Source organism: Pseudochaenichthys georgianus, chromosome 15 (assembly GCF_902827115.2).
Source record: "Pseudochaenichthys georgianus chromosome 15, fPseGeo1.2, whole genome shotgun sequence".
In the NCBI taxonomy this organism is placed as follows: Eukaryota; Metazoa; Chordata; class Actinopteri; order Perciformes; family Channichthyidae; genus Pseudochaenichthys; species Pseudochaenichthys georgianus.
In genome coordinates, this window is record NC_047517.1 from 28977965 (window position 1) to 28995098 (window position 17134).

The 17134-nt window shown below is 39.7% G+C and overlaps 3 protein-coding genes across 5 annotated transcripts in view; all 3 read left to right on the forward strand.

Annotated features, from left to right (window-relative positions):
• Nucleotides 1-96: 96 nt before the first annotated feature.
• Nucleotides 97-4266, forward strand: LOC117460127 (autophagy-related protein 16-1). Of its 2 annotated transcripts, none has more exons than XM_034101375.1 (7): nt 97-366; nt 449-512; nt 630-714; nt 911-984; nt 1885-2136; nt 2222-2343; nt 4220-4266. In XM_034101375.1, the coding sequence occupies exons 1-7, from the start codon at nt 279-281 to the stop codon at nt 4249-4251; spliced, it is 717 nt and encodes a 238-aa protein (XP_033957266.1). In that variant the 5' UTR covers nt 97-278; the 3' UTR covers nt 4252-4266. The 2 variants fall into 2 exon arrangements, with proteins under 2 accessions (XP_033957266.1, XP_033957264.1); XM_034101373.2 differs by lacking the exon at nt 4220-4266 and adding an exon at nt 3243-3996.
• Nucleotide 4267: 1 nt separating this feature from the next.
• On the forward strand, nt 4268-7371 carry tex36 (testis expressed 36). Its single transcript, XM_034101377.1, has 4 exons — nt 4268-4410; nt 4494-4634; nt 4815-4889; nt 4998-7371. Exons 1-4 carry the CDS (start codon nt 4357-4359, stop codon nt 5271-5273), a joined length of 546 nt encoding a protein of 181 aa, XP_033957268.1. The 5' UTR covers nt 4268-4356; the 3' UTR covers nt 5274-7371.
• A 5033-nt stretch (nt 7372-12404) lies between these two features.
• ctbp2a (C-terminal binding protein 2a) overlaps nt 12405-17134 on the forward strand; it is a 67298-nt gene continuing 62568 nt past the window's right edge. Inside the window, exon 1 of one of the 2 annotated variants that reach the window (XM_071205586.1) lies at nt 12405-12423. The gene's annotated coding sequence lies outside the window, so the exon portion shown is untranslated. Of the gene's footprint in view, nt 12424-12692; nt 13031-17134 lie in introns of those variants that run through there. The other variant, XM_071205585.1, reaches the window with a different exon arrangement.

Consider the following 17134-nt stretch of genomic DNA (forward strand, 5'->3'; position numbering starts at 1 on the left):
GGGATCATGCATATATAAGATTAGAGTATAGTAACGTGTTTTGATAAAGTGTATGCAGGAGACATGGTCCCTGCAGGTCACAGGTCACAGGTTATAGCCGGGGGGATGTGAAGCAGCTGACTGAACAGGGAGGAGCTGTGCCTTTTTTCAGGCAGTTCATTCCTGTGTTTTCGGCTACGTTTTGACAATAATATCGTCTTTGACCAAAATAAAGTGGGATAGAAAAACGTATTAAACCTGTTGACATTTTGGGGATTGACAAATTCGTTTCAATCACAATGAGAAGCTGGAAGAATCACGTGCGTGGTGAACTGCAACAGAGAGACCAAACTGAGAAGCTGCCTTTCATCGGTGTGTTCACGAGCTGTGAGTTTAATATGTCGTCTAATAGCTTTTGCAGTATGTTCCCAGTGTCTTAGCCTGAGGACATGTGTGTTCTGTCTTTCAGTGTCTCAGATGGAGGAACGGTTTGAATTTCGCAAAACATGTTTGGATGATGTTCAATCTAAGAGGTTAGAAATGTAGCATTTAACTACATTTACATTTCTCCATTTTGGCGATTTGGATACCCAAAGCTTGTTTGTTATGTATTTGTTTATATATTTCTTCACACTGGTTTGTCTTTGCAGTTTAGACGGAGGTGGACGTGAAGTTGGGAAAGACACCAGACACCTTCAACTCCAACTGAGAGAGAGTGAACACCTGGCAGAAAAGGTAGGTTCAATGAGGAGAAATCCAAGGACTAACATATTATTATCAGCCCAAAATGTGTTCAATAAGCAGGCATAGTTGCACAAGAATGTGTTCTAAGCCTCAGACAAGCACCTACAATACTAATCAGAAAAAGTATTGCCTTTTAACTTTTAAAATGACATTAACATCATTTTGTTGTTGCTTCTTTTCCTCACAGCTCTCTCAGACCGTCTCTGACCTGACCACAGTCCTGTATCTGAAAGAGGCTGAACTGCAGTACTGGCAGTCACGGTAATTTCAAGTTTAAAACAACAGACATCAGTGTAAACTCCCTGTTAATAAAACTGAGCATAATACTTAGAGACAAATAATCCTTGGGTGCCGTTTGTTGGGTCACCTTAAAGCCCAGTATGAAAGTGGTTTGGGGAATTCATTGCATTTTTCCATAGCATTTTCTTAAGTGACAACAGCCTTGATTTTCCATAATATTCAATACCCAATAATTAAATTAATTACTTTTGCAATACCTATCAACCTGTGAGACGTCATGGGGCAAGTTGAAGAAATGCTGAATTTAAAGAATATGTTGTGATCCATATATTCAATCAATCAATCAAAGTTTATTTATAGAGCCCAATATCCAAAATGTAAAATTGATCTCAGGGAGCTTTACAGTTTGCACAGAATACGAAACCCTCTGTCTTTAGACCCTCACATCGGACAAGTTCAACTTGTTAAAGAAACCCCACAAAAAATGGAGGAAACCTCGGGGAGAGCAACAGAGAAGGGATCCCTCTCCCAGTATGGACAGACTTGCAATAGGGGTTGTGTGTGGTCATCAAAAAGATAATACATTTATAACATGGATAGTCAAAAAATAAATCATCTACATCACACATTCAATAGAAGAGTGTTAATAGGTTACTTTTAGCACACTGAAGGAACATCATGACTTTATAAAGTACTGCATAATCACCTGGTGTTCTAGTGCTGTATTTGACAATCAGCTGTTAATATATCATAAGCAGAAACAGTTTGATGAATAAGCATAAATCTATCTTAATCCACATGGTGTTCTTTATTATTAGCGGGTGAACTTGTGATTTATAATCTAAAATCGAAGTGTTTGAATTAACAGATGAGGTAATTAAAGTTACAATAAATCATCGTTTTATGTCTTATCTGCTTCAGTGTGTCCCACTTTCGCCAAGAGGCCCTTTCTCTGGCTAAAGGGAGTAACACCATGAAGGCGACTCTATCAGAATTTGAGTACACCGTCGAGTGTCAATCCAAAGAGTTGGCAGCCCTGCGGACGGAGCAGAAAGGAATAAATCAGGCTTTGGAACAGGCCTGCAGAGAGAAAGAAGAACTCTTACAGCGCTGGATGGAGGAGAAGAGGGAGGAGGCAGGCAGGTTGAATAAGTACAACGCTGCACAGGAAAGGTAAGAGAGTGTAGGAATTTACACACTTTCATATGACTACAGTTTTGGAGACTCTAAGTTGATACTGATTACTGCTTTTTATTAGGTGGCAACGTTTGGCCAAACAGCTGAAGAAGCACCTCCATAATGCAAGGGCAAAAGAGTTTGTTCCCATTGTGACGAGCTCTTGGTGTGGTGAAGCAGAAATGCCTACATCAGTGATTCAGAGTAAGAATCAACGATCTTTTCAAAATAAAAATGCATAATGCAGTAGGTGCAAACAAATGGCTGCCTCTTAATTAAAGAGCACTTTCTTCAAGAGCATCCCAATGACCTTCCTAATTATGGATGTCTAGTTGATGGGGTCAAGACAATGTTATCGTAATCAACAAAGATCTAATGGCACCGATGAGGGCTCATTTAGTCTCATCAGATAACTCAGTGGGCTGTTAGAGAATATTACCAGAAGCCAATCACTCGAGTGACCTTTCAGTGCCCCATATCCACATACAGTATAGTTGCTTGTTCTCCTGAAAATGATATCCCCATATCTGTCAATTACTTTTAGCTGGAAACACATCTCTAGGATTGTTTGTTTTTGAGTCATTATACATAGTCTGCAGAAGACAAGGTCCTGGTGAATGGGTCAAACAAATGAAGGTTTTGCACACAGAAAATTGTTGATATGTTTTCCTCAAAACGTAACTGAATATGCAATTCCCAACATTATATTGTAGCATGCGTGCATCCCGTACATTGAATGTATCATAATCTTTATGAAAGTACTGGACCAGACTATGTCACCTGAGGAGGCAGCCATTTTGATGTATATGTGTGCTTAAACATGATTGTTGATAACTGGCCTGTTGCTACATTTTGATGTTAGGACTAATTTTTGTCACATTCCTGCTACTTTCTCTGAAATTGTACTAACTGTGGGAGAGAGTACATGCTCATTGCAGTATGGTAAGACTAGATATACTTATATGTTATTCCTTTTAGGCCTATAAATAAATATAAGGTTTGGTATCGATATTGGTGCCTACCTTACTTTGAAGAACTTGACAATTTTCTGACGCTAGATGGTATCCTCAGGTAATTCAAACAGTTTTTCATCTTGTCCTCAGGGATTAATAATGCATACCGGGGACACTCAGAACACAACCATGTCTAAACTGTGACCCTAGTTGAATATTCCCTCTGTATCCTGGAAATGACAGTTCTTAGCACGATTACCTCAATGTGAATTTCCCTATTCTACATTTGCTTGCAGTTGAAAGATAATGTTCCTATTATGTAATGCCAAAAAGAATAACTCAAGAAGTTTTGCTTTCTTAACTGTTTTATTTCACTAAAATATAAGTCCACCATATTCTGTAAATATATTGTTGGATTAATACTTGCTAAATTGCCTAGTTTTACATAGTTTTTCCTTGTTTTACAATCCCTCTTTCCCAGTGTATCAGATATGGAATTTTACCTCATTGAGACTCTTCACTAAAGGATTAAAAAAATCCCTCCAGTTGTACCATTTCAGGTGATAAACCACACTGAAACTATGCTAGTTTAATTCACATCATTCAAATCAAGGTCTGGTGTTCTATAGTCGGGGCTTAGTCACTGTGGGCCTATTTTAACTTTTACATATGTTAATTTCAAACAAAATCATGTGAACCATTTTAATTTCTGATGTCCAAAAGTGTATTTGAAAGAAATTGAATAATCTGGGATCTTTAAATTGTACTTTTCTTTTTTAAACATTTAAAACATTACTAACATTTCTTATTAAAAAAATCCCAGAATAAACTTTATTTTATATTATTTTGAATTGTTGTTTTTGTAAATCCAGAGTTGTAAAAAATAAAGTCACGTATATGTTAATTTTGTTCGCTTGGTCATTTTTAAATAGAAACAATTGTGTTATCCTTGTCATTTAAAAAGAAAAACATGCCATTTTGGCTTCAAATGTGTCCTCAGTTGCTTAACTGCAGAGCTCCTTAACAACACATTTGGTAATTTTCCCACATTGTTCATATAATGACTTAATTTGCTATAATGTAATATGAAACAAAACAGCCTCTATTGTTTCTTCCTTTACTGACAGAATTCCAGTTCCACGTCTCCATGGCAAATTGAGATCACATTTCGTTTCCATAGTCACCAGTGTGTTTGCATTAGTTAAGTTGGACAGGGATAGTGCTGTATTGTTGAAACTACTCAGTGCACTCTCTAAATATTAAAATGGAGAACGGTGCAATGCGATGTTCTTCAATGAGTAATGGTGGTGGCAAATGGGTAAGAAATCCTTAATTTCAAAATCAGATCATTACAAATAATAACATCGTATTAACAAGTTTTTCTTTCCATTTTCTTCTCAGTTTGCTCGTGAAGTTTTACCAGAAAAAGAGAAAAGGAGTCGTGAAGCTTGTACGAGCACTGGGATCACGCTGACTCAGGTTAAATCAGCACTGCCTGAGGCTTTGAACTTGGAGCGCTTTCCTAAATGGAAATCTCAGCAGGTGTGTTTACACAAAGGATAGTATAGTGTTTTTTCACAGCGTATATGGCCCAGGGCTTTGAAAGATAAAATAACATTGCACTTCATTTCAAAGCAAATCTGCCTCCTCGTTTTATCCCTTTAGACATGTGTCTTCACTTGTATTTAACCTACAATTTTTCCAATTTGCATTTCTTTATAGAAATCCAGAGAGTATCCTTTCTCCAGCCATGACAACATGAATGCCTTAAAAGACAACATCTCTATCTTCAGTAATGTAAGTACAAAGACAGATTCCAGACATTATAAAATGTTCACATCCGTCCCCACGTTGCACCTTTTAAAAAAGGACACCTCTTTCCTGTATCATGTTGATATCCCTCAGGGTGTAGGACTCAGGAAGAGTCTTAATGATCCCAGACAGCAACGCTCCCATTTCTGCCTGTCCCACGACGGAGCTTACAGCAGCTCTGAAAAAACCGAGGGGAACAAGTCGGTCCAACAGACTGACTTCACGGTGAAGCAGGCTGTTAATGTTCCCAGCAGCACCAGGCGGTTCCCCCACAACCACAAGCAGAGAGCTGCAGAGGCAGCTCTGGAGGATGTCATGTGGTTTGGACGACACGACTTGAATGTGCTGTCTGCAAGTGCTGGCAGCTAACTGCTCAACACCATCCAGGCCCCAACGTGTAGGACACTAGATCATAGAGAGGGTGAGGGGGACTTTCAAGAGGGTCCAGCTGTCAAATAAAGAACTGAATCAGAAGCATCAGATAGCATTTTCTCTTAGTAGTGAGCAGGCTGTATTGCAGACAGAGCAAATAGAAGAACACTTGATGTTATAACAATTCATCCTCAGTGCAACTTGATATTCTTGCTAATATGTAAATACACATGGTATGTCATCATAGTCTTGATTTCAGAGTACTATAGTCTGAATTACAGTAGCCTATACTATAGCTCTGTGAAGAGTGCTGGTAGTTCACAGTTTGACCAGCAGATGGCAGCAGGTCTGCATGACTTCTCTGATGTCCTACAGACCTATCGATTTGTTTAACAGCCAAACTGTGTGAGAAATGTAACAACCAAAAACCCTGTGTAATGTGCATGATTTGGAGTATATGGTGGGTACAAAATAATTCGAGCTATTCTTATTTTAAGGCATATCAACATAAAGACATTGAATTATTGCATTTTAGATAAATTGAGCTGCTTCGTTTGAGTCGTAATGCCTGGCTTTGTTTCACCCTTGGGGATGAAAAAGATGGATATGTGTGTATGCCACTACTGCAAGAGAGCAGAAAGCGTGGGACAATAACAGACTGCTCAGAGAAAAGCACTTAAAGTGAAGAGCATCCCAGACCACTTTCTCCAATTGCTGATGTTTTCTCCAGAGTATTCTGACCAGCTGCTTTCTTTCTTTAATATACCCACCGGGGAGATGGGGTTTTCTCACATGCTTTCTTTCAGCTCTAGTAATTAGTTGTTCCACATACATCCCGACCTTGTAGGAGTTTGTTTCACTTAGAAAAGGTGACATTACATCCCACAGTTTGTATATAGCAAGAGAGGAAAGCTGTGAGTCATCCATCTGGAAACTGCGGCCCCTTCTGATTTCCCTTTGAGATTATCTTCACACGTTGCTGCCCAAAAACAGAGTCCTTGATGCAGGTGCATGACTGACACTAGGCTGCAGGGCATGGGTTTAATGACCACTTTTGATAAAACAGAAAAAAGGGATACAAAGATGAAGAAAAAGGGTTACTGGCTCTATGTTAACCCTATATTTGTTATGTTACTGAAACAGAAACCTACAGTATATATCTGTTAAGTGTTTCTGTTGGTCAAATCAAACCGACATTCATCTTTTTTTTAAAAAGGCACAGTGGTCTTGGGGAGTGAAAGAAATGTTAATTAATGAAAAACATTTCTGCTTTAGTGCTTGACAGTTGGTTGTTTCTGGTTTTGACTGGTTGTCTGCCACCTCTGTCCCTGTGGGTGCAGTTTGCAGACTTCACTTTGCTTTGGACCTGCCTCAACTTGAACAACTCCTCCACACGGAAGCCACCAACACTTCACAATCAGAAACTCTCATTAGCTCTGTCAGAACAGCAGTAAAGCTTTTAATACTTCACAGGGGAGAGGAGAGCACACTGAAATTGCGTGTCAATCATAGCCGGTATGTGGTATTGTGTAACGTATGTGGCATGTCAGGCGAGATGTGTGTCTTCGTATCATGTAAAGAAGAAACGGCAAGTATATGTAAATACAGCTGCTCGGTGGAATATCAAACCTTCTCCCAAGGACAAAAGACACATCTCAGTAAACAAGCATTCAACCACCAAAGACCTGCACTTCATGAATATTAAATCAGACACTTTGAATCCTACCTCTTTGGATGGCCTAGTCTGGATTCTTAACATTCACTGTGATTTATTCACAGGTGCATGTGTCTCTTTGATGTGTTGAGTTGAGAGGTTTTGCACCTGTTAGAGAAAAAAAAGCTTTGAAAACAAGAGGTGGATTTGCCAGACAGTCAAAATGACAGCAACAGAGGGAACACGTACGTACATTTGTGTGTATGTGTGTCAAAAAAAGGCTGCTGTTCTGTTTTGACATACTCTGTTGTGCGCACTGCAAAATCACCTTTTCCCCAACAAAATTGACTTCTTTTGGCATCTGTTCTGACGTTAATATGAAGTTGTGCGTTGTGCATTTTGTCCATTACCCATTCATTAAAGATGTGACTTGAAAAGAGAGTTGCCATGGAGATGTTTCAATTAAATCTCATATTTCACTGATATATATTTTTCTGTTTATTCTTGTGCCAATTATAACTAATGTCTAGCTTCCCCGATTCTTTTGATAATTTGTTCTCTCTAATTTATTTTACATTATTTTTAATAAGGTGTCAAGGCTCACAGTATGACTCTTTCTCTTATGTCTCATCTTGTTCACATCATCTGCAAATAACAACTGCAAAGTCCAAAAAGGCCCTCAAGACATAGCTTTGACTTGGGTTAGGACTATCTAAGCATGAAACCCCTTCCAATCTGCTGTCAGTCATTCCACTTGCCGTACTTATAATTTCCTGGCAGTCTCTTTTTTTCAGTTGGTTTCTGTCCCCTGGCAGCCTAGTGCTCCTTGTCCCAGTAATGGTCAGGGGCCCTCCAGAGTCTGAGGGTGGTGATAAAGGTGGCTGGCTATCTCATTTCCACAGAGGACAAGATAACATCCTGAGAACATTCCCATCACTCGAAGAGTTTGTTCAGTGGAGATAAGAGCTCCCCAGTTACGAAGCTCAGTGGGTGTGTGTTTGTGTGTCTTTGCACTGTACATGTGTGTTTAAATTGAGTACTTTGGAGCTTGTTAGCTGTAGTCCTGCTTCCCATGTTGAAGCAGTGAGGTCTGCTGACCTGACATTGTGGCATCGAGCAGCGCAGCAGAAATACTGCTTCAAAGATCAGACCTCTTCTTGTACTAAATCACATTCCTCCATGTCATTTTTAAACCTCCGACACAGTTTGCATGCTAATTTGTGTGTAGGTGGTGAGTATAATTACATTAGGCTGGTTGTATACAAAGACCTACAAGCAGCAGTCAGTTCAAATACCTAACCCGCAAGAAAGAAAATATAGTCTATGAAAGGATGGATGAAATGATCATGAATAGTTAAGTACATATGGAAAATTGTATTCAAGACTGTGTCCATTTGTAAGCATTGCTGTTGCAGCAATGATTTAGCAGCATGTTTAATAAGAATGACAATTAAACATTGGTTTCAATTATGTCCTATGTTAAATTAGCTATTTGTTCAAGCTTTTTAAGGCAGAATCAGTTTTATGGATTCCTGATCTTTTGTTTTATTCTTGCACGAACAATGCAGTGGCAACCTTAAGGCAACAAGAATGGCTCCGCTCTGAAACACACTTCTTAGCTTAAACAGTCGTTCACTTTGGCTTGCCACATTTCTTAAATATTACCAAGTATTTCATCACTATAAGAAGCTCCACCTCTTAGTTTCATCTGCTCTTTCATAACCTCAGCATTATTGTAATCTTATTAAGTTAAATAGATAAATCTATTCAAATTTGCAGATCAGGAGCTGGACCCACAGGCCCCATAGATTCTGCTTCTTTTACACTGTCTCCCACACTTTACTAAAAGAGGTGGATGAAAAATGTATCAACAAATCAAGTTAATTACATTTGAAAGGGTCTTCTAATTGTGGGAGACAAGCTTGAATTCTGTTTCCTTCAGTAGATATTTTCTGTGCTTGCAGTATAGAGACTGCTGTTGTTTTTATGGCTATAGAACCTCCTGCTCTGAGCTCGATTACAAACCCTATTTACAGTTTATATAGTCAGCATCTCATATACATATTCACAGTTTTTTTCCTAAGGGAGAAAACAAAGACATCCATAGACCTCACAACAAGTCTAATGAACTGTTTTCACACTTTTCCCCAGTCAAAGGGGTATATCTTCTTAATTTGCATTTTGTAAGATGCATATATGAGCCAATGACGGCATCCCTGTTTTCTAAAAGGCTCTGTCAGAGGCCTTTATGTGGTGGAATATAATTACATGTTAGTGCGGAAAAACTGGTACTGTGTGGCTTTGTTTGAATAATGATATAATGTCATCTTAACAGCAATGTTAAACGATAGTCTGCTGCTTCACTCTATACACACTTAGTGGAGGAGGTACGTGCAGTACAATGGCACACTCTTAACGATTTGACATCTATATCAATTGTAACTCCTGTGAGATTCCCATTACAATGTACCGCATGTAGTGGGTGTCAAAAGTTGTTAAATTCTCAATTTGAGTCTACTGGTAATCACAAGTGTTTCGGGTAGTGATGTAAATGCTAAATTAGCTGCATTCCCTTTTGCAAGAAGAAGGAAACATGTGAAAAGATGTGAGATGTTTATCTAAAATCACAAGGGAAGCCACTGCAGAGATAGTCAGGTTTTCCACATTGACAAGGTTATTTAAAATTACATTAAAAAGATTATAGTTAAAAAATTGATAAATGATTGGACCGAATGAATACATCTTTACGGTTTGTTTGATTTTAAAGACTTAAGGCAAAAGAGTGCTATACGCATAAGGAAATCCAATGCAACAAGGTGATTTAAGCATGGGAGACTGATTCAAGGTTGCAGTGAAATATTCCATCAAATGAGGTAAAGAGTGGAGCGGCATAAGAATAACCCGTCTTTAAAGATTAACATAACCCTTGGAGGTGTTATTGTATCCCCGTAACCAAGTCAAGACTCTAGCAGTTGCAGAACAGCTCTCCTTTTCTGTGAGTTACTGCATTAAGTCTCTCAAATTTAGTAGCGCAATCATGAGCCTCCCGTTCACTCTCTGGAGTAGAAGAATCGCTTTGCATTTTAAAAAGGTCAAACACTCAGATCTCTGCCAGGAGGAATTGAGGGAAGAAATAATGTCTCTCTGCAGAAATATGCATTCACACACTACTGATCTTCTCAAATACCCAGTGTACAGTGAAGAGATTAGAGGTGTGTGTGCGTGTGTGTGTTCACTATCATCCTCTAACAACTAGAAACAAAGGAAAATCATAATATCAAACCCTAATGTGGTGCACATTTTAATGTTTTCCAGGCTGTATTGATTAAGTACAAATAGATTGACTGGACTATAATGAAAATAAAAAAGGGAAGCATGGTGTTAGTTACATAACATCGTTTATATTTGAAATGTGCAGAGACAAATAAAGTATAGGAAGGTGATTTACTAAATTACTTATAGAGGTTACGTTTATAATGAACAAACACAGGATTAAAGCTGTAACAATAAAGGACTCTCATTCAAATTGAAAGAAAGGGGGGGACATATGCATGGCTAATGAGTTTAGGAAACAAACATATACTACATCAATTGTGTAATTTTACAACATTGAATAATATACAGGACAATTTTCTTGCTCAGTAATCTTTATATTTAAGAGAGTTTAAAAGTGATTTGAGTTTGCTGCTTTATTTATTTGGGAGAAAAGGGTGCATTCATTTAAATCGAAAGTTTGACTTGGAGATTATACCTAACGGCAGGGGTTCAAACTTTTTTGTCTCTTCCATCCCCACTGCTCCCATTGCAAACATATGCTTCAGTTGGTGTCCCCCGTCGGCTGGTGTTGGTCTTTGGAGTGTTTGGGATGGTGCCCAGTAGTTACATTGTGTTGGAGACTAAATGACCACAGGGATAGATGCACTCAGGACAGGGCCAACAGCCCCCAGGCCTCAGACCACACACAGGGGGCACATGGTACACAAGATTCAGAATAGAAGGTACGATCCATTGCTAACGGTTATTTCCTTTGTCTTAGTTGAAAGCTCTACTCAAAGCTTTGCTGGAAGTGTTGGAAATGTATGCAGAGACCGAAGTGACCAGGAAATCCAACTATGCCATCTGTACCGTGTTATACATGGCAACAACTGCTGTGTGAATAAATGTAGGGTTCATAATTATTCTACTGCAGAGACTAGAGCTAAAAAAAAAATAGGGAGGTTACAGATTGCATGTTTTAAGCATGACATCAAGGCACAGCTGCAGATGCTGCGATCAGCACCTGTGGCATGAAGAGAAAGAATGAACTGAGTAAACATGTAGTTGAGCACCAAATCTAACAGATTTGTGGGGGTCTGTATTTCTGTCTGTCTGAATTGAAAGTTTGTTAATAAAACTGTTGGTTATTTTTCACATCTTATTTATTCAGTTAACTACATGTAAATATGTTATCCCTGAGGGGTTTGAATACATTTGCAAGTCTCTGTCACAGTAACAGTATCAGCATCAATCTTGTTTTCTTTATTTGCCTTAAAGATAGTCAAATTAAATTAAGTTGGGAAATAGGGAAATTGTCTGTAAGATAAAAGGCGTAGGCTATGTAACTTTAAAATGTGAAATGTTATTTCCCCCATAGGCCTAGATAGTTTAGCTAGTTTTTTTCAGCAAGAAGAAGGGAAAGCACAAAAGCCACATTTAAACACGTGTTAAGATTGATTGAAAATATCACAATGTTAAAATGGAGTGCACCTCTACTTAGCTAAGAAGTTTTCCCTCACATTAATAGTTTTTAACAAACTGTGCCAACTGACCAAATTAACGTTAGCTTGCTTTATGACTAATTTACGTGGAGAGTAGTTATATTACATCTGGTCCACACATGATAAGACTTGGATAAGACACTTGATACAAATTGTTGTTTATATATTTTATTACATATTTTTAAAAAGTACACCATATATATAGGCCTACGTGAAATTGAAGAACGCCATGCTAATAATGCTAGCTAAATGACCAAATAGCGTAGCCTAAGTAGTGTTAACTTAGCTAGCTACATTTGAGCTAGCAACATTTCTCCCTTAACCTACTAGAAACAGCTGACTCAGAAACACTAATATTGTAAGCCGACAGTCTTATAACTACTTTGACGAGGCATCAGTTTATATATATATATATATATATGTGTATATTGCTTGGCCAACAAAACTAAATAAAAAAGTGTGTTACATTGCACACGTGATGCTTGAGTGTTTAGCGTTAGCTGAGGCAGCCTAGCCTATTTACTGCTTTTTGATGGAGGGGTTATTTCAGGAGTTTTGAGGCAACTTTACATGCAACTGTAACTGGCCAAAGACACGCCTCCTGTTTTGAAGGTTCAGCCCAATTTAGTAATTTAGAAGTTAGCACAAGTTTACACAACGCTGCTGGTCGTTACAAAAACAAAAAAACATGAGCTCACAAATCGCGTTGATTATAGGACCCAATAACACAGTGTAGGTAAGTAGGCTACAATCTTAATCCTTTTAAAGTGTTGCTTAAATAATGTTTTGAGAAGCACACAATTCCATTCGAGTGGTCAAAATGTGAAATTAACAGAAAAAACAACAAAATAGCAACAATCTCGTCATTTTTGACAGATCACAAATCGCCTTTCTCGCAATTTCCCACTGTCCCATCTCCATCGAAGTAGTGTGTGTGTGTGTGTGTGTGTGTGTGTGTGTGTGTGTGAGAGTGAGAGAGAAGTGGGCAAAGGCTCCGCCTCACTCAAAAAGCGAGAGAAAAAAAGGAAAAGCAAACTGATACACACCTCTCAATTCTGGCAGGAGGAAAAGAATAGGAGTGTTTATGAACCGTAGAAGTAAACAGCAGGATAACCAGGCACACCGAGATCCGACGCCACTTCCCCCCGTAAAACCGACAGCAGGCACCGTTTCCCAGCGCCGGAGATTGTCCCGTTGCGTTGAGGATTAAGTTTTTATGTCATCTAAAGGTGGATCATTATCTAAATCCGAGATAACAAGCGGATTTGAAATGCGTAGCCTGCGATGCTATTTCTGGAGCCCCAAAAGCCGACGTTTGAACTCTCAGTAAACATCCAGTCGAGGTAGGATTCAAGATTATTGCAATAGGTGGTGTACAAATGTCAGTGTGTGCTCCACCGGGGTATAGTTTTGAAAGCTATACTCGAGTCGCTGTCCATGTGTTTCCTTGCGCCATCAGCAAGGAGGGACTAGACATTATCCGATACACTTCATAGTGATGTGGGAATAGGCTTTATTAAGTTGCTAATGAGCTGTGCCGCTACAAGGTAGTGTTGTGAATGTATTAAAGCTCCACTGAGAGAATTTCTTTTTGCACAATATTGTTTTGCAAGATACATTTGAAGACATATAGACTTCAAGAGTTTGATCAAAAGTTTGGCACTAGTGTGTTGTGCAACATTTCTTGCTAGCATGCAGTGCATACCAAACAAATCCACTTGAACTGCACTTGGCCTCATGGCCTATACTAATTAATGAGTGATTAATTAGTGCACCATCAGGCATCCATATGAACCTCTGAATATTACTTTAAATAGGAGGATAATTCCTTTTTATTTCACAGTTTCGACCGGCATTGAGTCTCTATTCTCCCCCTTTCTCTTTTGTTTTGTTATTTTGTACTGCACTTGGATGCTCCAGTGGAAGAAAGATTTAAGTGGAAGGGGAGGAGGGCGGCTCCATTGTCTGGCCAGTGGAGGGGTGGGGATTGAGGCTGTATGCAGATGTGCTGCTGGCAACGGACATCTGCTCTCCCCCTGTGGGCATTGTCACAACAGGCAAGGGAACTTAAAGTGGAGCCTGCCCACAGAGAAAAGGCCTTTTGTTAATGATATGCAGGCCTTGGCCTACACACTTCCAGAGACATATTCTTGCCTTTAATGTTTATTAGAACATTTGATCAGCTCAAAAAGAGATCATAGTGTATTTACATCACAAGCACACACCTGATGACGTAACGGCGACAGCACTGCTACGTTTTGTCATTGGGATTTCCCTTTTCCCACCTGCAACAACACCCTCCATTCTTGTTTGCCTCTCCCTATCCCTCCCCTCATCCGTCGCCTTCAACTCCGCTGGGGGTTGAACTTCCTCTCACGCCTGCATGTGTTCAGATATGAAAGCTGGCCTCCCTAGGCAGATGCATCCCAGGCAGCATTGCAATGTACATGGCAGCTCCTATCAGGCTTTTTGATTTATCTCCGAGGTGGAAAATGCGAAGAAAATGCAAAACCAACGCTTTAATATTTATGAACCATGCATACAGCTTGTGCTTGATGGTAGCTATCAATGTTGGCGTGTGCATATGTTTGTATTGGAGTCTCATTTGCCTGAACAGATATTCCCTGGTGACTGGTGGAGTCGGTGTACTGTGATTACAAACATGATTTGTTCTTGTACAGAGCACTGTTGTACATGGCTGATCTGCTGCACAACATGCTTGTGTAGGGACTCATTTGTACGTTTCTGCTGTTTTACAACACGCCGGATAGCGGAGAGAGGCAAGCTGGGAGAGCAAGTGCATCGATGCAGGGGGAGATGATGTTTTTTGAAAGCACAGGTGCTGTCGCTCCCCATCTTGTTTTTCTTTGGACAGTGAATGCATGTTATGTTTATTTGTGAGAATGTCTAGCATTGCTTCCATGACTCCTTCATAACGAAGAGGAGCACAGCAACAGAGAAGAATCGAAACCGTGCATTGTACGTCTGTTTTGAAGTCACAGAAGAAAAGCAATTACAATTGGTTAATCATATTTTCAGAGTCTAATACTCCATTTAACACAGTAATTTGGAAGCTGCTGAAATTCTCTTCTGAGAATTCCCATAATGGCCAGGCCACTAACGGCTTCTAGAAGTCTCCATAGGAGTTGGTTTGAGAGGATTTTACTGTCATGTGATTGAGCTATGTATTGTGGAGAGGAGGTAATGGGTGTGAAATTACACCGAGCCATCTGCAAGGGGCCGCAAATGTACAGCCTGATGTCACTCATGCGGCTTTCACACCAGCGCTTTTCAGTTTCTAGCTCCGAGCGGGAGCTTTTCTGGTTCAGCTCCGGTTTCCCTTTTCAGCTCCCGCTCTGTGCACACCGCCCACTGGCGCCCCAGAGCTGCGTCATGACGTCACCGTTTACATCGCTGATTTGCCCCCCCAACGGCAGCTCACAACAACAACTGCGTCGGGTCGATGATCGTGTTGCTTTTAATCACACGAAGCCAGAATAAATTGAATAACGACTTCTCCAACCTTATACTTTTCTCCAGAGTGCCGTGGTTCATTGTTTATTAATGTGTTTCTGCAGCATTTACCGACCGCTGCAGTGCTGCTCTTCCACAGGAGTTTATTCTCCCGTTAGCTCCCGGTTAGCTCACACTGCAGCGGCCGCTCTAAAGTATTCACTGTCCGACTCACACAAGCAGCTGATGCATATCCCCAGTTCCCCTTAGCCTAAGTGAATGTGTGTCAGTCTGAATTGACACTGGTTGGTATCACAACGCTGTTATGAAAGTTTCTCTGGTATAAAACGGGTGATGTTAGCATAGCAACCGAAGCTAAACTGACTACTTGCATCCGATAGCTGCAATAATACAAAACAACACGTCTGCCTCTCTCCACAATGATCGATAACAGTGAACGAATGGTCAAAGTAAGGCACAAATAAACAGAATCACACGAAGCCTGGTTAGTGTTGCCTGACTTTATAAAGTGTGTTTATAGGCACTACTGCTTGTAGGCAGGCATAACAGTCAAGCCATGGGAGGTGGGTTTAGTTTCCTGCACGCCTCGACGTAAGAGAGACGTAAGCGACGTCACCTCTTAGCTCCAAAGCTCTTGCCTCTGGACCGACAATTTTTTGGAGCTGGAAATGAAGCGGATTCCGGAGCTAAGAGCCGGCGCAGCTCCGGTGTGAACTGGAAAACCCGGCGCTTTTCAGGCTCTAGCTCCGAGCCGGAGCTGAAAAGGCGCTGGTGTGAAAGGGGCATATGACATACTGCTTTGCTAAATCAGAGCATTTATATGTCAGATTTTGACGTGGCTGCAATCAAGTTTCTTTTAAGTAATTCTTAGGTTTTTCTTTAGTCAAGAGTTTTATACATTCATTGCAATTCATTTGGCTTTTTTCCTAGTTTCATAATGCAATACTTCCAGTTCTCTGTTTCAAAAAAGTCTGTATTTTTGTCAAGGAGATCTTGAGAAGCTTACTTCTGAGCAAGTATAAAGACTTTGATGTTGAAAACAGAGATTTTTCTCACTTTGCAACTTAAGAACTTTGAGTTTTAGAGGCTTCAAATGATGAGGGAACAACTGTTCTTCAATTATTCTTTGAACAACTGTAGTACTGCATCTCTTGCTTGCTGGTGGTAGTTTTTGTTTTAAAGAACACTTTGAGGACACTTTGAAATCTACGGTGTAATTGGTGCACTCAACACATTTCAAGCACCTGTTTCTTGCTTGTTATAACTTGCTATGTTGTGTCTTAGTAGCTCCCCGACTACATTTTTGTTTGTGGTTGTCAAGGACAGTTTAGGAAGAGTAAGCTAGAAGCAGTTTTCTCTGTGTACTTCACTCGTATATGATATATGGAGAAATAGATACCTCCAGGGAAGTTTGCTCTTAAGTGCAGCCAAAGTAATTTTTCATGTTCTCACATCGCCCTTTAAGCTTGCTTCTGTAACATTGGCTTCCTACAAGCTTGTTTGTAATCTTTGCCAAAATGATGTGGTTTATTGTTAGTCATTCCCCGTTCAGCTGCTTCAGTGGCTAGAAAGCCAGTAAATTACAGCCCAGTGTTGCATTTGAAAGCATTACGGTTTTTAATTCAGACAATCTAACATAAAACTGCCCAATTGTACCTGCACTTTGATGCCAAATGTTAAATACTAAATCCAAAGTGATAAACTGATAGAGTTGCTTTTATTAGATTTGGATTGTTATATCTGACCAACACCGCATCAATGTTGGTGCTAAATGGCTTGGAGGCTTATTCAGTGTTGCAGCTTGGGGAGAAAATTACGTTTAAGCTTTGATCTTAATTCTTTAAGATCTTATATCTTTGAAGAATGTTCTCTTTGAGTTCAAAAAAGACATTGATGTGTTATTGAAGAACACACATCTTTGGATCCTGTATGTTTTGACAAATCACTTCACTTAGGGTGACGTCTGCAAATTG